General features: G+C 43.9%; 1 protein-coding gene across 1 annotated transcript; it reads right to left on the bottom strand.

Annotated features, from left to right (window-relative positions):
- Positions 1–1,807: 1,807 nt before the first annotated feature.
- LOC310712508 (phospholipase A2 inhibitor gamma subunit B-like) lies at positions 1,808–14,270 on the bottom strand. Its single transcript, XM_083515646.1, has 5 exons — positions 14,093–14,270; positions 12,084–12,206; positions 8,480–8,632; positions 4,756–4,902; positions 1,808–2,081 (listed from the first exon to the last, which is right to left on the bottom strand). The coding sequence occupies exons 1-5, from the start codon at positions 14,142–14,144 to the stop codon at positions 1,903–1,905; spliced, it is 654 nt and encodes a 217-aa protein (XP_083371772.1). The 5' UTR covers positions 14,145–14,270; the 3' UTR covers positions 1,808–1,902.
- Positions 14,271–20,936: the final 6,666 nt, after the last annotated feature.

Below are 20,936 nucleotides of genomic sequence, written 5' to 3'. Positions count from 1 at the left end.
CTGCATCATAAGCTTGACCAAAGTATGTCTTTGTAACTGGATCACCATTTTAAGCCCCTCTGGACAAAGCTGCTGTATCTGTTACTCTTCAACAAGTATTCTGAATGAGTATATGTTATCTTTACCTTTTTCAAGCAAGAATCTGTGTGATTATTGTTTTAAGGGGGGGGGGAGGAAAGACTTTTTAAGCATCAAGGGGATACACTCTGCTGAACTTACAAACATGAGGAAGGGAGGATAATATCTAATAAATACAACTTTTCCAAGCATCAATACGCTTCTCTACTTGAAGGGCAGCAGGTGATGGCATGATGTGATGTCATACCATCATGTTGTGCTTGTGTGTGGTGGGCACCCTCCTCCTCCTGCAACAGGCTACTCCCCTTCTCCCCCCTCCCCCCAAAAATAAAATCCCCGGGGGGGGCATGAAAAGGGGAGAGGAGAGATCAGCTGCACACAGTCTCAGTCATGGAAAAAGCCCTGGAGAGGAGACTTAGGCAGATGCGAGGTGTTTGTTAATCTTTCGTCTTGGCAACTGATTTCATGGAGTAAAACCCACGGGAAATGAGCTGTTGTGCTCATGAGTCCTGACACTCTGTGAAAATTGTGTTTTTACTAAGAAAGAGTTAACTCAAACTTTTGTGGAACCAGAAGAAACCCGAGTCCCCCTAAAAAATGGACGCAAAGCTAGCTAGCTCTCTTTAACTGTGAGACCGAATTGTCTGCCTCAACATTCAGTCTGAGCTGTTACATGACTGAAATGTGTCCCAGTATAGGACTGTGATTGATTAATCTCCCTCAGGAATTTCAAAACGACCCTTTAAGAAGTATCTGAATTTGTACAAGAGGGACAGGCCACAACAAACTTTAAATACGTGGTTTACATGTATTTAAAGTTTTACATGGTTTTACAGAAGAGAATATGCTGTACTCATTGATTGATTCTTAAAGAAATTCCTGAAGTATTAGCTTTGGTGGGGGTTGCGCAGCACATCTGCTGTGGCACTCCCCATTTTACCTCTAGTGGTGAAATGGGATATACAGTGGTACCTCGGGTTACATATGCTTCAGGTTACAGACTCTGCTAACCCAGAAATAGTACCTCCGGTTAAGAACATTGCTTCAGGATGAGAAAAGAAATCGCGTGGTTGTAGCGCGGCAGCAGCGGGAGGCCACATTAGCTAAAGTGGTGCTTCAGGTTAAAAACAGTTTCAGGTTAAGAACGGACCTCCGGAACTTATTAAGTAGGTAACCAGAGGTACTACTGTACCACTCTTGACAGCAAGGCCGCCCAATGTCTTGCATTCTTCTTCTCCATTTCTTGTTTCTCCCCATTTTACCTTAAGTGGAGAAATGGGATGCATCAAAGTCGACTAATTATTGATTAAAATTGGACCTGAAAGTCTGGCCAGGGATTTCACCCCTGCTCGCTGCCAAAGCTATCTCCCATCTCCAAGCACTACAGTGGTACCTCGGGTTATATACACTTCAGGTTACATACGCTTCAGGTTACAGACTCCGCTAACCCAGAAATAGTCCCTTGGGTTAAGAACTTTGCTTCAGGATGAGAACAGAAATCGTGCACTGGTGGCGCGGCGGCAGCAGCAGCAGGAGACCCCATTAGCTAAAGTGGTGCTTCAGGTTAAGAACAGTTTCAGGTTAAGTACGGACCCCAGAATGAATTAAGTACTTAACCTGAGGTACCACTGTATTATTTTCCCCAACAAATGTTGCATTTGGTAAAATAACACAACACACATTATTAACCATATATATTTATTTTCAACATGATTCAATTATTTCATTTGCACATGAAAGTCAAATACAGCCTGTCTTTGAGGAGGAGCTTCTAGACTTCTAGAAAGAAAGCCTGGGAGTCCTCAGGATGAGACCACCCCTTCTTCAACCACTAGGCTGTGCGGTGGTGTCTTCTGTGGCATCCTCGTTCATTGCTTCAGTGCACTCTAATTGAGTGATCTTAAATCCTGATGATTCAAGATCAGTCTCCAGCAACCCCTGATTGTATTCACACGTACTATTTGTTGCACAGCCTCGGACAGCGCCCATCAGGGTGCTTCCTCCTGTTGGGGAAAAAACCACACACATATTTTTGGAATCCAAAACCCTCTCCCTCAAACAGAAGGGTGGGCAACTTTTTTCAGCCGAAGAGCTGTTCTCCAGTCTGGGTGACCTTCTGGGAGGTCCACAGGCCAATGGAAACATATGTAAAATTAACCTTTACACGGCAGGCTATTTTATACATACATTCAAACCCCCCTCTCTGTCCTCCCTCCAGGTACCCAAGACTTAAGGGGAACAATCCAGCCAGGCCAAAGCATACAGGTAGGCTATGAAGTGGGGCTTGTGAGGGGTGTGGCCTAGGGAGAGGAGGTATGGCTAAGTAGGATCCAAAGGGCCAGAGAGAAAGAGTCCAAGAGGAATGCCTTTGGCCCCTGGGCCTGTGGGTCTCCAGCCTGCCCCCCCTCCAATTTAAAGTACAAATTTTAACACTTCCGGGTTGGCGCCATCGCTGAATGGCGGACTCCCTCCGAGCTCCGGAGGCAGCCTGCTAGGCAGGGGTTGGGTCCTACCGCGCCGGCGACGCGGGGACCCTCAAAAACCACGGGCACGGAGCCCGTGGACATGGTTGACTCGGCGGGCACCGTTAGCGCCCCCGACCCGCGAAGGAGCCTTTTAAAAGGCTACGGCGCGGGGGATGGGGGTGGCGTGGTGCTATGAGTCCTTTGCTTTCCCTGCCGAGCGAAGCCGCATGCCATTCGACGGAGAGCGCTGACTTCTTCTATTGAAAATTTGGACTATAAACAACAACCCGTGAGTAATTTGGAAATCGGACTTAAAAGGAGAAAAAATAATAATTTTTTTTCCGGATTCGGCATGAGTGGGGGAGATCCAAAAAGGAAGTCAGTCTCCCCCCTATTGTAGACATTTTAAAACAAGGATTTGGCAACTAAGGTCGAAAAAGGAGCTTGCTTCTGCTTATTGATAAAAATTATTAATTCCACGATGGGAAATTATAAGAACTGTGCTGGAGGAGAAGAGTGGATGGTGAGAGTGAAAGTGCAACCCCCCCAGGAACCGGGGCGATCCGTGAGAGAGCCTGGCGAAGAGAGACAGAGACTTTGACAGTTGGAGAATATAAAGAGGACTTTGCTATGAGGACTTTGCTGGTTAGTTTTGTTACAATTTGGATATAAATTGTTGAAAATAAGGAATAACAATTTGACTTTTGGATTTGAGGAAACAAAGTTACCATAATCCCCCTAGAGGGGCTTTGGGACATTACAAGAACGGTCGTAAGTGGAAAAATATTCTTGGAATCGCACAGGACTTGTTATCTTCTGGGAAAGCTGCAAAAACGAAACAGTATTTTGTCTACAGAGGTGTCTATATTAAAGGAGACAATAGAATTATCTATTGAAGAATGGAAGGGACTGGACGCAAGTTTTTGTTCCTGAACTAACAACAACCCCTGTAGAGGTATCAAATTTTTGAATTAGAACGTTTTTGCAGCGGAACAGGAAAAGAAACCTGAGAAAGTGAGAAGAAAAAAAAAAAGAACAAAGGACTGATGACGACTTGGAAAGAACAAGGGAGGAGCCATATTATTGTGAAAGACCAAGGAAAACTAAGGCCTGTCAGGGGCCTCTTTAAGATTGGGCGTCTGAAGCTAAATATTATTAAAAAAACAACAACAAAAAAACAACTGGCAAGGTGGAACTGGAAGGGAAAAAACCGGCTATGGACGTGAGATCTCCAGGCTGACAGTAGATAGACTGATGGACATGAGGAATCGAAACCGGGGAAGGGTGGGGGGAGATTTGGAATCCAAAGGGTGTACAACTATTTTTTGAACCTTTTTATATTTTTTACTTTGATTGGACGTGTTTATCAAGAAAGGGAATTCGTGGAAGGAAATTGGGGTGGACCTTGGGGGAAAAACTTTCTTTTAATGATGAGGGATGGTGGAATGTAAAGGGAAAGTGGTTATATAACTAAATTGAACAGTGGGTTAAACAAAATAAGTTTTAAATTGGGAGTAAGAACTTGTGGAACCAAATTAATGAAAGGGGAATACAATAGGGAGGGGGATGGGGGAGTCCTGGAAAGATGTTAATGAAAATAAGGCTTAAATTGTAAAGGTTTATCTTTTCTTTTTCTTTTGTTTTTTCTTTTTTGAGTTTTGGAAATTTCAATAAATATGTTTTTTTTTTAAAAAAAATAAAAAATAAAGTACAAATTTTAAGATGTATTTTTATTTAACAAAATCTATATACTGCTTGTTTGCAGTAAAAACTGCTAGGGGTTTACAAGAAATATTTATATTATCAATAAAAGCAGTTAAAACCATTAAAATATTTAAAACTCATTGGAATGAACAGCAAAAGGGAATAGAGAATGTGCCTATGTGAATGGGTTTTTAAGGTGTTACTGGGGAAAAAATGGAATAAACTGGCGCAGGGTTCCAGACAAGAACCGCAGAAATCACTAGTCCCTTCCCTGTATTCTCCTCCTCCTCCCACCTCCCTGTGCACACATCCCTCCTCCTTGGGCTCTTGCCCATCCCACACACTCTGTGAAGGCAACATGGGTCTCCTAATAAATTTCAGCACCCTTAATAAACAAAGTATCCTAACGACTTTTAGGTGAAGCCATGACTGCTCAAAGTGGCATGATACTGCTTTAACTGCATAGTACAGATGGGGCCCTAGCGTCACTCCACCATACAAGACTCACCGAACTTCATGCGACCCCCAATGTAGAAGCATTGATCCTCCTCATTTCTGCAGCTGACGGTCTTCAAGCCCTCGCAATCGTCTGACAAGGTGGAGAAGCAACTCGGGCACTTCAGCCCATTGGGCTCCCTCGTCTCACTCTCAGGCACTGGAAAACAGTCACCACACCACACATACATTGCAGTTAGTCAATGTATTTCTTTTGCAGATGCAAACAACGATGTACTGTATATGAGGGGTGGGAATTGTACTCCTCCTTCAAAGAGCGATGCCTACCACCTTCCAGCACTTCTCCAAGCAGAGTGCTTCAGCCATGCTCCATTCATCCAGGGCTACATTAAGGCATGGTGCAAGAGATTTCTGACTCGGGCCACATTCACAGCATACATTTCAAGCAAAGGGATACCACTTTAAGCAATTGGGCTTAGCACTGAGCAGCATTGGGGGACATTCTGAGAGACAAAATGGCAGCCACAGATGCACACAAACGATGATAAAATTCTACAAAATGGCCCTCTTCCTGAGAGCGGGAAAGAGAAAGAAAGCTCTTAGTATTTTTATCCTTAAAAAATCACTTTTGGAAAACATGTGCTTAGTTTTGGTAAAATCATGATTTCACCTAAGAAAAAATGCCAGCTAATAAGAGCTATTGTGTAGGGTTTTTTTTGCTGATCCATAGCTCTGTGAAGGGAGTAGGAGTTTTCCAATTAACTCTCAACACCCTTAAAAATCTACCACTCTCAGAATTCTTTGTCCTAGTGTTGTTATAGTGTTTACAATAAAAACTTACACAAGGGTGTTGGGAATGCTAAGGAGAACTACAAAGTGGTGCCTCCTCCCACCAAGGAAGGAGGGGTGAGTGAAGGTCTACATCAGGTACACGGGAATGTGAACATCTACATCAGAAACAAGGGTGGGAGGAGATCAGACTTATTTCACACGGGTGTTTGAGGCTAAAATGGAGAGCATGAGGGCTCTTTGGAGGAAAGAGTAGGGATGTAAGTATCAGAAGCTGATGCAGGAGAGGGACTGTGAGTAGCATCACGCAAGGAATGTTTCTAGGACTAAGGTAAAACTGTGAAGCTCCCTTATAATTTTTCCTCATGGATGCTTCATGCTGTTCAATTAATCTTGTTATTGATACATGGTTTTTGGTTTTGTTGTATCTGCAGTCTTTCTTTTACTATGCTATGTTGTTAAATAATGCAAAGATCCTTTTAGAAAGCCCTGTTCTTTGGCAAAGGCAGGAGCCCATGTTGCGGATGTTTGTAGGAGGGCTGGCCAATCCAGAGGTATCATACTGCTTTCTCACTCGCTGGATCATCACCTTGTTGTGGTGAGTTGGTTTGCATGTTCTTATGACTTGAGTGAGCGAAGCCGTCGGGAATCTCGTACTCCCAGCAGGGTCACCCAAGGCAGTAAGGTCAAAGGGAAGGAGCTAAAGAAAGAATGATCCCCAAAAGTTCTCAATGGCAGAACAGGCTGATGATTACAAGCGGTATGTTAGAACAGCTGTGAAGACAGATGAAGGCTGCAGCAGATAGGAATTTACCGGCTCATTGTGACTACTCATGCCATCGGAACAGAGCCCTACTGCGAAGATTGTGCCTTGGTCAGCATGCACTGATCTACACACATAAAACAAATTCACACACAGGCGTCTTCCAAAAAACCATCCGAAACCCAAAAAGTCCCATGGCGATTGGCAAATGGTAATGGGGCAGGATCGTGAAATGTGGAAGTCCTTAGTCATGGGCAGTGGATACAGATTCAGTCGTACTGACTCAAGGAACAAGGCAGTTGAGTAGAAGGAAAAGGAGGCTACACTTTCTTCTGTAACAAGAACATCTGATACATGGGGTAGGCTTAGCTATCAAAAATGATCTTGTGAAGCTCCTGTCAGAAGTCTCTAACGGTAATAATGAGTGACTCTCAACCTCCTAAATAAAGCTCACCAAAAACCAACAGGCTTCCATTATAAGCACTTATGCACCAACACTGGATGCTGATGAAAGCATTAAAGGAAAATTTTACTCTCAGAAACTACTCTCAGAATCCTGGGTGATTTTAATGCAGGGGTTGGGCGAGATTTCGATCTGTGACCTGGGACTACTGGAAAAGAAAGAATTGAAAACAGCAACAGAACAGAATCTTACTTTTGACAATATATGCAGCGCACAACCTTGTTATTACCAACACACTCTTTTGACAGAAAAATTAATTTTAAACTTCATGGTGGCATCCTTGATCAAACCACTGGCACCTCTTAGATTACGTGATCGTCTGTGCTAAAGATCGCCATGATGTGCTCCTTACCGGAGCTATGACGAGTACCGACAACTGCTGGACAGATCACCGACTAATACACTCCACGATGGCTATCAAATTATACCTTAACGCCGGCTTCAAGGAAGGAAACCAAGGCACATAATGAACACTCAAATCCTTCAAGATCCCATTAAGTGGGATTGCTTCCAAACGACTCTTAAGGACCATCTACTTTCAGAATTCCCTGATAAGATCGAGCTACACTGGATCAAGCTAAAAACATCCATTATTGCAGCCTGTGAACAAACTATTGGATACCAAGCCAAGAAACAGCAGGACTGGTGTTCTGTTATTCCTATCTTCCTCTGCACCTGAGGGTCTCAGTATGCAATTCATGGTAGCTCACTAAGCCAGCTTTGAGGTTCTTGGTTCAAATCCCAACTCTAGCTTCTGTCTCTTGTTTGAAAAGGATGGTGATACAGGCCTGCATCATCAGCTGGTGTACGCCAGGAGCCTAGCCGGGGCTTAAAGATGGAAGCTTTGTATTAATTGTTTCAGTGAGGGCCACATTTCCTTCAGGTCAAGCTGCTCAGGGCCACATGCCAGTGGCAGGGCCTGTTGCGAAAGTGAGTGGAGCAACAAATGTATTTTTTTTAAAAAAATTATTCTTTGCACCACCTGGTTCTCCCCTTTGTGTAGATAGTGTTCCTCTATAGCTTAGTAATTAGGTCGCACTGGAGCCCATTGCATCTAATACATCTTTCTTAGCATTTGCTTTAACCTGAAGATATTAATTCCCTGAATGCAAACTTAAAAGAAATCAGTTCCTTCCCATACAAGAAGGACAGAGGCCTGTCCCACTAAAAATATCTCTGCAAATGCAAATGCATCAAAGAAAATGGGTCACTCTAGGTTTGGGGGCTAGAACTCTGGGAAACCAAGGAACCAGTGAAGTGTAGTGCTTAGAGGGTTGGACTAGAATCTAGGAGACTAGGGTTCAAATTCCACTGTAGCCCTGACACTTGCTGAGTGGCCTGGGGCCAGGAACCATCTCTCAGCGTAACCTATTTCACTGTATATTTTGAGGCTAAAATGGTGAGCGGGAGCTCAAGCGTTTTGGAGGAAAGCATAGGATGTAAATACCTGAAGCTGCTGCAGGAGTGGAACTGTGAGTAACATTATGGGAGGGGTGTTTCTAGGACTAAGGTAAAACTGTGATGCCCCCTTGTAATTTTTGCTAATAGATGCTGCATGTTGTTCTAATAATCTTCTTATTGTGATTTTGGGTTTTGTTCTATTCGTTCGCCCCACCCCCATACTATGGCTCCAATGCTTCCCTGCTTGTTCCCTCTGTCAGTGGCTCCTCCCTGGATACTGCCAAAAAGTTGTTTGTCTTTCTTTGACCTCTGTCATTACTTGAGTTTTTAGAGATCATCTTTCCTGATGATGATACTTACTTTCAGGAGGTCCGCTGTTGCACATATCTGTCTTGCAGCAGGAGAGCTTGCTGCGCAAGTATATTGATGAGGTTATGGAGACACTGGAATAGTTTGCATCACACAACTCTGTATTGATGCAGGACTTGAGAACCATTGTTGACCCCAAAAGTGCTATAAAAGAAAGAATTGGAAAAGGGAATAACTAGACCTGGAGATAGGGCTGGTCCACCCATGAGGCAAGGATTGACGATCACCTTATGTGGCAGGATCCAGAGGGGCAGGTGATCTGACCACCAAGAAAAGTATTGCCTAATGCTGCTGCCTTTGAAGCTGTGGTGTGATCCTTGGAGGCAAGATCTGCCACCTCCTCATCCGTTCCTCTCCCCCATTTGAGCCACCCCATGTCTCTGTTGTTCGTTGCAGGGACCTTGGAGCTCAATCCTTTTCTTTTTTAATATAATGTTTATTGAAATTTCTTTTTTCCTTTATAACAACCAAATAAAATTTCCTCATCACATATATGTTTGCTCAAATTGAGCATTGACCTCCTCCCATCCCCCTCCCTGACTTCCATATGCAATCACTTTTATCTTCTCATTTCTAAATCACCCTGTTTACTTACCTCCATACTTAAAAGTCTTACTTCTAATATTTATATACAGGTATCAAATCATAACCTAACAAAATATTTTAAATCAATCCTGTAAATGTTTTAAAATGTTTGTAATATTCATTCATATATTGTACAAATTAACTCCAGTCCTTTTCAAACACTTTGTCTCGCTGGTTTCGGATTTCTCCCGTCAGTCTCGCCAGATCGGCGTATTCAATCATCTTTGTCTGTCATTCTTCCAACGTTGGAAGTTCCTGCTGCTTCCATTTCTGGGCTAATATATCCTTTCTGCCGTGGTAGCATACATAAATATATTTATGTCTTTGGGGGAATTTTTTCACCTATTATCTCTAATAAAAAAGCCTCTAGTTTTTTTTACTAAAATTATTACTGAAAATCTTTTTCAGTTCATTATATATCACATCCCAGTAAGCTTTAATCTTAGGACACATCCACCACATATGGAAGAAGTTCCCTTCCCTCTCCTTACATTTCCAACATTTCCAATATACCTTATCTTGAGCTCTATGCATTTTAGCAAATACCACCTCGGAGGCTCCGTCTGCCTCGCTGGTGCCCGTGCAGGAACACTGCCTCTTTCCTTGTGGAGTGCTCATTTGCAAAGCTCAGGTTGCAAAGCCACCCTACCTATCCCTTGCAGGGCTGCCTGCACTGCTTGGCTGCCTTCGACTGGCAGAGTGGGCTCCGTCTTTCCTCCTGTGCTGAAAAAGGCAGCCAGGTGGCAGCCAAGAGCCTGCACTCCACCCAGGCACTTCAGCTGGGGAGGGGGAGCAGTTTAACTGAGTCCCCGACCCACTATTGGCTCATGTGAGCCATTGGTGATTTGGGGTTTCTGCAAAATTGCTTGGCTGAGGCGAGGGTAGTGGTGTGCTCTTAACCCAAGCAGTTTAAGGAGGGAGGGAGGAATAACCTTTATAAGCCTCATCATGTAGCTTGTTTCTCCCACTGCCGGTACCAGAGACAGACCGTGATGATGATTTCACTCAGCGATAGATCTTTAATGAAACTGCCACCCGTCCTGAGTCCCTCTGCCTCCAGTTCCAGGCTGCAGCTTGTTTTCTTTTTCCTCAGCGTGCTGGGTGCTGGAGGCAGAGGGACTCAGGATAGGCAGGGTTTTCCCCACCGATTTACTACTGAGTGAAGCTGTCATCACGGTCTGCCCCTCATACCGGTCCTGGGGCGAAATATCAATAAATTGCCCAGGCCAAATCTTCAGTCACCCTTTCTTCTGGGTCTGCAGGGTGGGGAACATTTTATGGTTTGCCTCAGGTATCCAATTGTCTTGAGCAGGCCCTACTTGGAGCAGAAAGAGATTTATCCAGTTATATCTATTTGTTGTATGTGAGTCAGGAATGAAGAACCTTTGGCTGTCCAGAGGTTTCTACCACCCTTCTCCTTATTGAATGGGACCAGTTCAGGAGGTTTCATGGGAAGGGATTCATCAATGAAATAAGTTTTGTGGCTGCCCAGGTAACTGGACAGGGTGGATTAAAATCAATTATTATTTTTTAAAAAATCAAAATAATCAGATTTTTAAATTTAAATCAGAATTTTTAAAATTTAAATTGGACTTTTAAAATTTAAAATGTATTTTTTTTTATTAAAAAAATGCTGTTGGTGGAAAAATCTTTCTAAAGATAGTTTTCTATTTAAGTTACATTATAGTCCAAAGGCTATCCTCATCAGGAAATAAGGATTTGTTTTAAGTTTTTCATGTGTGCTATAACTGCCTCCAAGGTATTTCTTAAAAAATCATTTAACCACATCAGTTAACAAACATGGATACATATGCTATAATGTTATTGTTTTAGTTAAATAAATTGTATAGATTGTTATTAATGAAATGATTATTTTTCTCTTTTCAGTAAAGTACAGCAGACAAGTTATCCAAATATAAATAGTTAATTTATTAAACCTCACAAAAATTTCATAATTATCTGTGAATGTATTTCTAATAGTATAACCAAATCAGTAATTTTTGATATAACTGTAAAAACTACTCTGAAAATTTATTATTCCAAAAACGGAACCTTCATCTCGTAAATATTAAGATTATACCAGCAAGAATGAGTCTTTCTGTAAACAAATAATAATTAAATCTAGTCTTAATGACTAGTGATTTAAATCATGATTGAAATTGATTTGATTGAAATAAATCCACCCTGTAACTGGACCAATGAGAGTCGATGCTGGAGCTAATAAAGGGAGCATTTACCACAGGCAATTAGGAAAGGGCAATATGTCAGTGTCAGTTTCTCTTGGTTTCTGATTTTAAGTTCATTTCTCCACATTTTCATATCAAGTTCCAACTCTCACCCCCATCAACATTTAGTGTGAATGTTATTTTCACTCTTAGGCCCTATGTGCAGGGTCATAATGATTTAAGCAGTTATGGTTTCCCCCATTGGGGCGGGGTGTGTGTGGGATATTTGTTGACCATATTGGCTGTGAATCCTGGCGGACTAGCTCTCTACCTTGCAGGTTATTTTTCACTTGGCCTGGGAGATGGGAACCTGATAGACTGACTCCAACTAAAAAAGCAGAGGCTGCTGAACGGACACTTGGGTTGGGGTATTGTTTGGCTTGTTTTGTTGCTGTTACTGATATACATCTTTTCTACCTTTATTTTTAGCTCTTCTTATGAATTAGGTGACTGTTGCTTGATTTTGTTGTAGCTTCTTATATGCACACTTTACCGTAGTATGTGCATTTGTCTATTGATTACATGGCCGGACAACTGAATTGCAAAAATGGAAGAAGGGCAGATTTTGAAGGATGTCTTTGTTTTGCTCTGCCAATTGAGTAAACACACCTTTAAATATGAACTGACTTGAATTTCTTCCCTGCTCCTACAGACAATGCAGAACTTAGAACACTACTTTATGAAAAGTCATGTTCCGTGGCTTGTGGCTAAGATATGGCCTTCAAAAGTGAGTCAGGGGGTTTATGTTTTGGTGATCAAAGAGGTTGAAAGTTCTTCTCACTTACACAGTTTGCCAACTCCACGGGCAGAGAAGCAGGACTGGTCACTGGAGTCGTCACACTCCTCAATGGTGGCATTTATGCAATCTTTTCCTTCATTGAAACAAGACTCACATGTCAGAGATGCCACTGCAGACAGGGGAAAAATGGGTTTAGAAAACTTTAGTAACTGTGTAGGAGGAATAGGTCTGCGTCAAGGTACATGAACACAACACTTTCTGCTACAAACGCCATCTTACGAGAGGCAGCAAAGGCTACCGACTTTGATAGCTTCAAAAGTGGACAGGATAAATTCATGTTTACCATCCTCTATTGATATATTTTTTTCCTGCAACATTGGAGGCACTATTTGTCTGAATACATGTTACTGGGAACTGCAGAAAGGGAGCTGTTGCACTCAGATCTTTCTAACAGGCTTCCCATAGGACCCATGGCAAGAACAAGAGGCTAGACTAGATGGACCATTGTTCATCTACATAATGCTTCCTATATATATTCCTTCAGTAGATCTTAAACTCTGTGAATAGGGGTGGGCCTTGTATAGACCAGAGAATGATTGTCCAAGATGGCTCCTGCAGGCTGAGGGAGAGGACCAGTAGAGAAGGTGTGGGGAAACCTTTAACCCCCCCCCCGAGGTTGTTGTACTACAACTCCCATCAGCACCAGCAAACATGACAGACTCTGGTAAGCACATCTCGTACCCCTGGAACCTGACTCCACTCAGAGATTGGGGTGGTGTGTAACACCAGAAAACTAAAAGATTGCAGGGGGGGGGCAGGATAATTCCGCTCTGAAATAAAAGGTTAACAACTTTGGTTGGCCCTTTGGTCGGCCCCCACAGCTTTTCTCTTCATCAAATCTGGCCCTCTTTGAAAAAAGTTTGGACACCACTGCTTTAAATATAAGCTAGGATTCTGGTTTATTGAAGAGTGAACTATTGCCTCTTTTGCTCCCCCAATGTACTTGGAGATGCCATACCTCTGTATTCCTTTTTTTAAATTAAATATTATTGAGAACAAAGTTTCAGGAGGAAAGGGCAGAATTTGAGTGGACGATGAGGGAAGCAGACAGGAAAAAAGTTCAAGAAACATACTCTTTGTTGTAGATGAAACCTAGGATTCTGGTTTATCCAAGAGTGGGCAACTGCCCCCATTGCTCCCCCAATGGATTTGGGGATACTGCAAGCTGTCAAGTGGCCCTTATTTGAAGGGACAGTCCCTTATTCCAGTGCCATGTCCCGCTGCTGTCCCTTATTGATAGATGTCCCTTAAATGTCCCTTAAACGATGTCCCTTAAATTTCAAAGGAAGCAGCTCCTCTCCCTCCCTCCCTGCCAGCCAGGGAGGAGGGAGGTTCCACATGTGTTGCTTGGCTGTGTTGCTCACCCAATAAGAAGGCTAAGAATGACTGGGGGGTGGAGCTTGCATGCCTTGTGTGTGGCTAGTTAATGCAAGCTGAGGGGTTTTTTTTTGAATGTTGGATGCCATTTTGTTGCACGTACTGCTGCAAACTTTGCAGTGCAAAGCCAGGCCGGGGAGCCATCTTAAGTTGAGGCTGCATAGGCCTTCTGGTGCATGTGATTCAGATTCTATTCAGTTGAACCTCTTGTTACAAAGTTGGTTGGACAGTGTTCTCGAAGCTACCAGCATGAGTTTGACCAGACTGCAGGAGGACAGGAAGACTGGAGTGCCTGGAACAGGTGAGGCTGCAGGTCCCTTATTTTCAAGGCTGCTGGTCCCTTATTTTCAAGGCTGCTGGTCCCTTATTTTCAAATCTGTAAGTTGACAGCTATGCTGCACCTCTCAGTATGTATTTGGTTAAATAAAAACAAATATTGGGAACAAACTATCCTGATTGAAGATCCCTTGTAGCTTGACCATATGCTTTATTCCTCTCCCTTTCAAAGGAAGCACAAGTCCTTGTTCCTTTCTTCTCCTGCTTTAATGGCTGACGCCCCCCCCCTTAATTCCTTCCTGGAAACACGATGAACTGCCCAGCAGCTGTGGTTCTGCTCACCTGGATTCAGAAGGGTCAAGAGGAGGCAGGAGATCAGAAGTGTCTTCATCATTCTTGAGAGCTGAAGAGCCAAGAAGGAGTTCGAGAACAGCACTGGGCTGAGCAAGGAACTGAGGCTTAGTTGGAGGAATTTATAGAGGATTGCAAGGAGCACTTTGCCAGCACCCAGGAACAATGGATTCAGGGCAGTGCAACAAATTGCCAGAATTCTAATTGTGCTATACCATAATATAAAGCACAGTGTTGAAAAGCAATTAAATCTCTTCCCCCTTCCAAGAACTCCAAGGACACGTCCCTCCTAATCTGTGCCAGCGTAAGTTTCACCATCCTGGATGTGGGGAAATGAGTCCCATCAGGTTACAGCACTGAAATTGGATTATGTTTCTGGAAGCCAAGGCGGTTTCCCGGACAGCATGAACTTTTTCGAAAGGGGGACAAATGTCTGTCAACAGTTTCCTTTTTGTTACAGTAATAAAATGCACAGTGACCCGGATCCCCTCACTCCCATTAAATGCAGTTGCATTTGGGGTAAATCAATCTCTTCCCCCTTCCCAGGGCTCCAAGGACATGTCCCCCCTTTAACCTGTGGCACCGTCAATTTCACCACCCAGGAAGTGAAGCCCCATCAGGTTACAGCAGAATTCAAAGCTCAGCAGTGAAATTGGATTAGATTTCCAGAAGTCCAGGCAATTTTCCAGATTTCTCTGATAGTCAGAATCACGAATTTATTTATTTTTGGTAAGGGGAGACAAGTGTCTGTGTCTATCCAGTTTCCTTTGTTGTACAGTAATAAAATGCACAGTGACATATGATCTAGATTTCTTCTGTCCCATTAAATGCACTTATTTTGGGGCTAAAGAATTGGTCCACTTGCTCTTTAAAATAAGTTGGTTACATTTAAGAGCAGGTGGGGGGGATTGCAGGTCTGTGTCCAGAGGAGCTTGCGTATTTAAGGGACTGTCTTTTACTGGGGTTGGATATACACAAGCTCAGCTCCACGTCATTTGCTTTTGCTTCACTTGTGATGAAAGTCAAAGACAGTGTGAATGATGTGGACTTTGGCGTTTGGGGAATGCGGGGGGGGGGGGGGGGGAGTGGCAGCATCACAGATATCTGTGGAGAGGTTTCTCGGTGCAATGTTAGTATTATGTATATATTTGTGTAATTTATAATGTTGCTATATAATCTACTGTAAACTTAGGCTCTTCACATTGTTTCTTCTAAGAAGAATGGGACTCCCAGATGTTGGTAATCACAATGGAGAGGGTGGGGAGAGTGACTTTGGGCTCATGTCCTCTTCCTTCACCATCTTCATATTATAAGAGGGAATTATTATAAGATGATGTACTGATGTTATTTAACTCTAAAGAACTTAGCTTGAATGTATAAGAATGTACCAAATAAATGTTGGAAATGTAAGAATTGCAAGGGGTCATTCTGTCACATGTGGTAGACCTGTAGGGAGGCCAAGGTCTTTTGGGGCATAACTTTTCCAAGAGTCCAAAATCTTTCTGGCCAGGGATATTGGTCAGCAAAATTACAAACTCTATTTATATATGCAGCTGTATTTAGATATGCAGCGACAGTGGCAAGGGGTCTTTATGCTAAGTAGTGAGAATACCTTGAAAGGAAGAATGGATGGTGAAAGCCTTAGAATTGTGTTTTAATATTCTGCTGGAAGCCGCCCAGAGTGGCTGGGCTAACCCAGCCAAATGGGTGGGGTATATTATTATTATTATTATTATTATTATTATTATTATTATTATTATTATTATTATTATATGCAGAGATGGCAAAGGTAAAGGAGGAGAGGCTGGTACAACTGAGGCCCTTCCCCACATAATGCATTGCATCTGAGGGGCAAGCAGAGGGCAAAGCCTCCCTGGATGGCATGGGGGGGAGTGTAAGGAGTCTAGATCCCCCCGCCCCCATATATATATATATACACACACACACACACACACACACAAACACACACACACACACACACATATAGTGGTACCTCTGGTTTCATACTTAATTAGTTCCGGAGGTCCATTCTTAACCTGAAATTGTTCTTAACCTGAAGCATCACTTTAGCTAATGGAGCATTCTGCTGCTGCGCCGCTGCTGCTGCGCTGTTTCTGTTCTCATCCTGAAGCAAAGTTCTTAAACCAAGGTAATATTTCTGGGTTAGCAGTGTCTGTAACCTGAAGCATATGTAACCTGAAACATATGTAACCCGAGGTACCAGTGTGTGTGTGTGTGTGTGTGTGTGTGTGTGTGTGTGTGTGTATATATACACACACACACAGTGGTGTATATATATACATTATATATTAATCCGTTCCGCGAGTCTCTTCGTCTAGCGGTTTTTTCGTCTTGCGAAGCAACCCTATTAGCGGCTTAGCGGATTAGCGCTATTAGCGGTTTAGCGGCTATTAAAGGCTTAGTGGCTATTAAAGGATAAGCGGATTAGCGGCTAAAAGGCTATTAGCGGCTTAGAAAAAGAGGGGGGGGGGAGCGAAAAAAAATCGGAACACTTGCAAGACGTTTTCGTCTTGCAAAGCAAGCCCATAGGAAAAATCGTCTTGCGAAGCAGCTCAAAAACGGAAAACCCTTTTGTCTAGCGGGTTTTCCGTCTTGCGAGGCATTCGTCTTGCGGGGCACCACTATATATATGTTTTTGTCTAATGTTGCCACCTTCTAAAATTTATTTATTAATGCATGCTTTTCTTTTTGTAAATGTACCAAAGCATGAAATAAAATAAAATTGGGATTATGAGGTTTTCTCTGATCAGTGGAGGCTGTACATGCTGTGCGTGATGTGGTTGTGGAACTTGCCATTCTTCTGACAGAAGATGCTGTATGTGGGCATGGGGGGACAAAAATGGTGGGAGTGTCAGTTGTGGGGAGTGAGAAATGTCCCTATTTTCATCTGAGGAATGCTGGAGGGTATGCAGTGGCTCTTGAACATCAATATGAAGCTGTTGGGAAGAGTCATTTGGAGTTCTGGAGTGAAGTGTCTTCCATATGTTGAAGATACCCAACTCTAGAAACTCCATAACACAAACTCTGGATTGGTGCCTGAATGCCATGGTGCATAACAGCCTACAAACTGAGCTTGAACCATGAAAAAATGGAGGCTTATGACTAAGTGATTTCTGGGTCTTGGAGATAGGTCAATTGCTTGGCTGCCTGGACACAGTGGTTTATGCACTGGTAACCTAAAGACTTGATATTGGCAGTATGCAGTGGGGCTGTCTTTGTATCAGGTCCAGAAGCTGCAGCTATTGCAGAACGCAACAGTCAGAGTTCTCATAGCAGCAGGCTACTGGCCACATGTCACTCTGTTGCTGAGACAGTGGCACTGGTTGCCAATTTGCTGCCAGGTCACATTCAAGGTGCCTATGTTTATTTCCACTGATTCCTGAGCAATGTGAGCCCAAAGTGCCTTGAGGAGTGTGCAAACCCTTAGGCTACACCTCAAGCAGTGAGTTTCTTTGATGGGGCAATTCTTGTAGCTCCCTACACACCTGAGGTTTAGTCAGCCTTCAATTCACAGGAAGCCATTAGTGCACCAGGAAAGAGAAAAGCTTTTATTCCTTTCTCATAACACTAGAATTTGTGGGCAGCCAATGGCAGTGAATGCCGGAGGATTTGAGAAAGATGGAAGAACGTACAGTGGTTACGAATGGGATCTTTTGCGGAGGCCTGGCCATATCCCAAAATCTTCGTAACCTGAGGTGCCCTTTATGCAGATGTCTGCGGCACTGTGGAGCACTTCTGCTCAAGAAACATGGTTTCACAATTTCTTTCTAAAATCACCAAGCTGTTCATTTGGCTGAGTAAGGGAAGCCAAAGGAGAGAGAAAATCGGGAAACTATGGAGGCCTTGAGTGATCTATACCAGGAGTGCGGAAGCGCTGACCTGGGGGCCAAATGCAGCCACTGCATGTCCCTCTACAGGGCCTAGGAGATGGGGAGGGGGGGGAAGGTAGTACTGTTAGGATATTTCTGTTCCACCTTAAAAAGGGAGCAGGTTGTTGTGTCACAGCCTGCGCAGTTTTGGCTCACAGGAAGTTTCTCTTTTTGTATATAGCTGTTGTTTTTCTCTCTGTGCCTGGACATGCAGGCAGACAGTCATGTTTATCTTTGTTCTGACCAACACTGAATAAAGTTGTAAATATGCTCTCCTGAGTGCATCTTTCGTTGTGCGAACTCTGCAAAGGGCGTGCACCGGTCCTTGGAATGTGGACAGCTGTTTCTGAGGCTTGTGTCACTAATTGACTGATACTGTTCTACGGGAGATTGATGGATCATCCAGAATCGACGTGGAGGCATGATGGCCTTTGTCTCCCTGGCAGTATCCCAACAACAGGTTATGGGCCCAGATTCATGGCACTTACAGGAGAGTAAGACTGCAAAGACTGTGAGGTACGTGGGGAAAAGCGAAAGCAAGGCTTTTCTGCTGCCGCGGCAGAGTCTTTGAAGTCCGGCAGGCTAATTAGCCTGGGAGACGAGCCAAGCAGGCCTCAAGATTTATGAGTTGCCGAGATAAGGAGGCATAAGACTCACGGCTCAAGTAAAGAGCCGTTCTTCTGTTTGGGATCACAAGGGGGACATCAGAAAATGTTTGCCTATATTGTGTGAAGACTAGCATTTATATTTTTGTAAGACTACATAGAATGCCATGAGGCCTCTTTCTCCCTCTGCTTCCTCTTCTGTCATCATGCCCCTGCTTACTTGTCCCCATGGAAACAGAGAGTTGGCGCTGAAGTCCTGGTGAAAGATAGCGTGACTGGGCATGGTGAGAGGTGAATGAGAAGGCGGACTTTCCTTGCCTCTCCTGTGGATGATGTGCTCTGCTCTGTGAGGGGACTGCCACCCACCTGTGAAGTGTGGGATATTTACCATGCAGCGAAACCAACACTGCATGTTTGCTAGATAGGCACATGACAGGAGCTGAAGCCCTCTGAGTATTTTCCTGTATGGTTCCTAGAAGGAACTCTGAAAGACACTCCCACTGTGCCCCGTTTGTTGAGGGTGTGGGCACTTCCTCTCTCTTCAGCTCACAGGCAGAGGTACCTGGCCTCCCCCGAGGCAATTGAGCGAGATACTGTGTTTACCATCCGTCTGCGACCCCGGCAGGCTAGGTAAACAAACCCGGCGATTCTTCTCATTAGTCGTGAGATAGAACACACCCTCTGCTTCTCTGCTTCTCTCTCCCTCCCTGCATTCTCCCAGGGAGGAGAAATGTAAAGGGAAGTCCTCTTTCTGCATATAACTGTCAAAATACAGCAACGCTGAAGAACCAGCATCTCTCTGATGCGTTGTACGCAGCGTGTCCCAAACCTCTTTCGCGTGTTCTAAATTCTGAATATGCACCAACTGCTCATCTGAGACACACAGAATTATAGCAGTCCTGGCCCTCACGTTCTGTGACTCCCAACCTCTGGTTGGTGCTGCAGGGATGGGGTTTTCAATTACATCAAAAAGCCTCTGATTCTGCAGCAGGGCCTTCATCTTAACAGACCAAGATGAATAATTGTCATTGTTTAAGGGAGGTGGGTAAGGCAGCGCTCCCTTCTTGGCACCCATCTTGAAGCCAAGCCTCTTCAGCTTTCCAGCAAGCTGTAAAATCCAACAGTTGATTTTTCCTTCTCACTCAGGCAGGCAAACTGCATGTTGTTTACGCTCTTTTGCACCTGGCAGCTAAACTCTGGCTGCTATGGAAAGTCCCTTCCAAGAGCTTCGTAAACTTGTAGCCAAAACATTCCCTGGTTTTGTTTTGCTTTCCCAGGCTCACACTCACAGTCCAGCCCTTTTGCCAGTAACTTTCCAACTTTCCGTTACTTAGCAACAATGCATTCCAATAGGACAGTTTATCAACCACAAGAATTTGTGGAATGCAGGCTTCAGCCTCGAAGCTGCAGGCCTTTTCCTCCGGAGCTTTTGTTTTTCAAAAACGCAGCTCCACGCAGCTCCGTGAACCAGTGAATTAATCAAACTGCGTTCACACTTTTAGCCCGAAAAGCAGCAGCATACCTTGAACTTTGTTGCTCTGGAAAACACCTCTTCTTTCCACCAGCCGTCTGTTGAGCCTCTGGCTTCTTTCAGACGCCTCTCTTCCTCCTTGGAGCAGAGGAGGACAATCCACCAGCCTCTCATGCAGATGTCCGATGAATCGCAACCATCCTCTGCTACCATATGTTAGTATCTTCAGCTCACAGGCAGAGGTACCTGGCCTCCCCCGAGGCAATTGAGCGAGATACTGTGTTTACCATCCGTCTGCGACCCCGGCAGGCTAGGTAAACAAACCCGGCGATTCTTCTCATTAGTCGTGAGATAGAACACACCCTCTGCTTCTCTGCTTCTCTCTCCCTCCCTGCATTCTCCCAGGGAGGAGAAATGAGACAGACAGGAGTCCTTTCTACATGTTTTATTCCTGTCACTCAACAGTACATAGAAATGTGACTGTTCCCTTCAGACTCCATCAGAAGAGTCACAACTCCTCCCTTGTACTTCCAGCACAGGTCATATGACACTCTGAGCTAACATCCGGTGCTCAGTACAGAGAATAGGCTCCACCTTTTCCCCAACAGTACATCTGCAAACCACAACATCCTGTTTTGCATTCCAGCTATCTGGAGCTGGCTTTTGCCTTGGTGCTTTTTCCCAACACTCTCCCTCTTTGCTCTCTCATCATCATTCTTCCAGCAATGTAGAACCATTTGCTTGTCTGAGCTCCAAAGCTTAGACTCCATCATAAGCTTGACCAAAGTATGTCTTTGTAACTGGATCACCATTTTAAGCCCCTCTGGACAAAGCTGCTGTATCTGTTACTCTTCAACAAGTATTCTGAA

The sequence above is a fragment of the Podarcis liolepis genome (genome assembly GCF_965112155.1).
Source record: "Podarcis liolepis genome assembly, chromosome: 7".
Classification (NCBI taxonomy): domain Eukaryota; kingdom Metazoa; phylum Chordata; class Lepidosauria; order Squamata; family Lacertidae; genus Podarcis; species Podarcis liolepis.
Note: the sequence above shows the minus strand (reverse complement) of the source record. Positions and strands in the feature narration are given on the sequence as shown.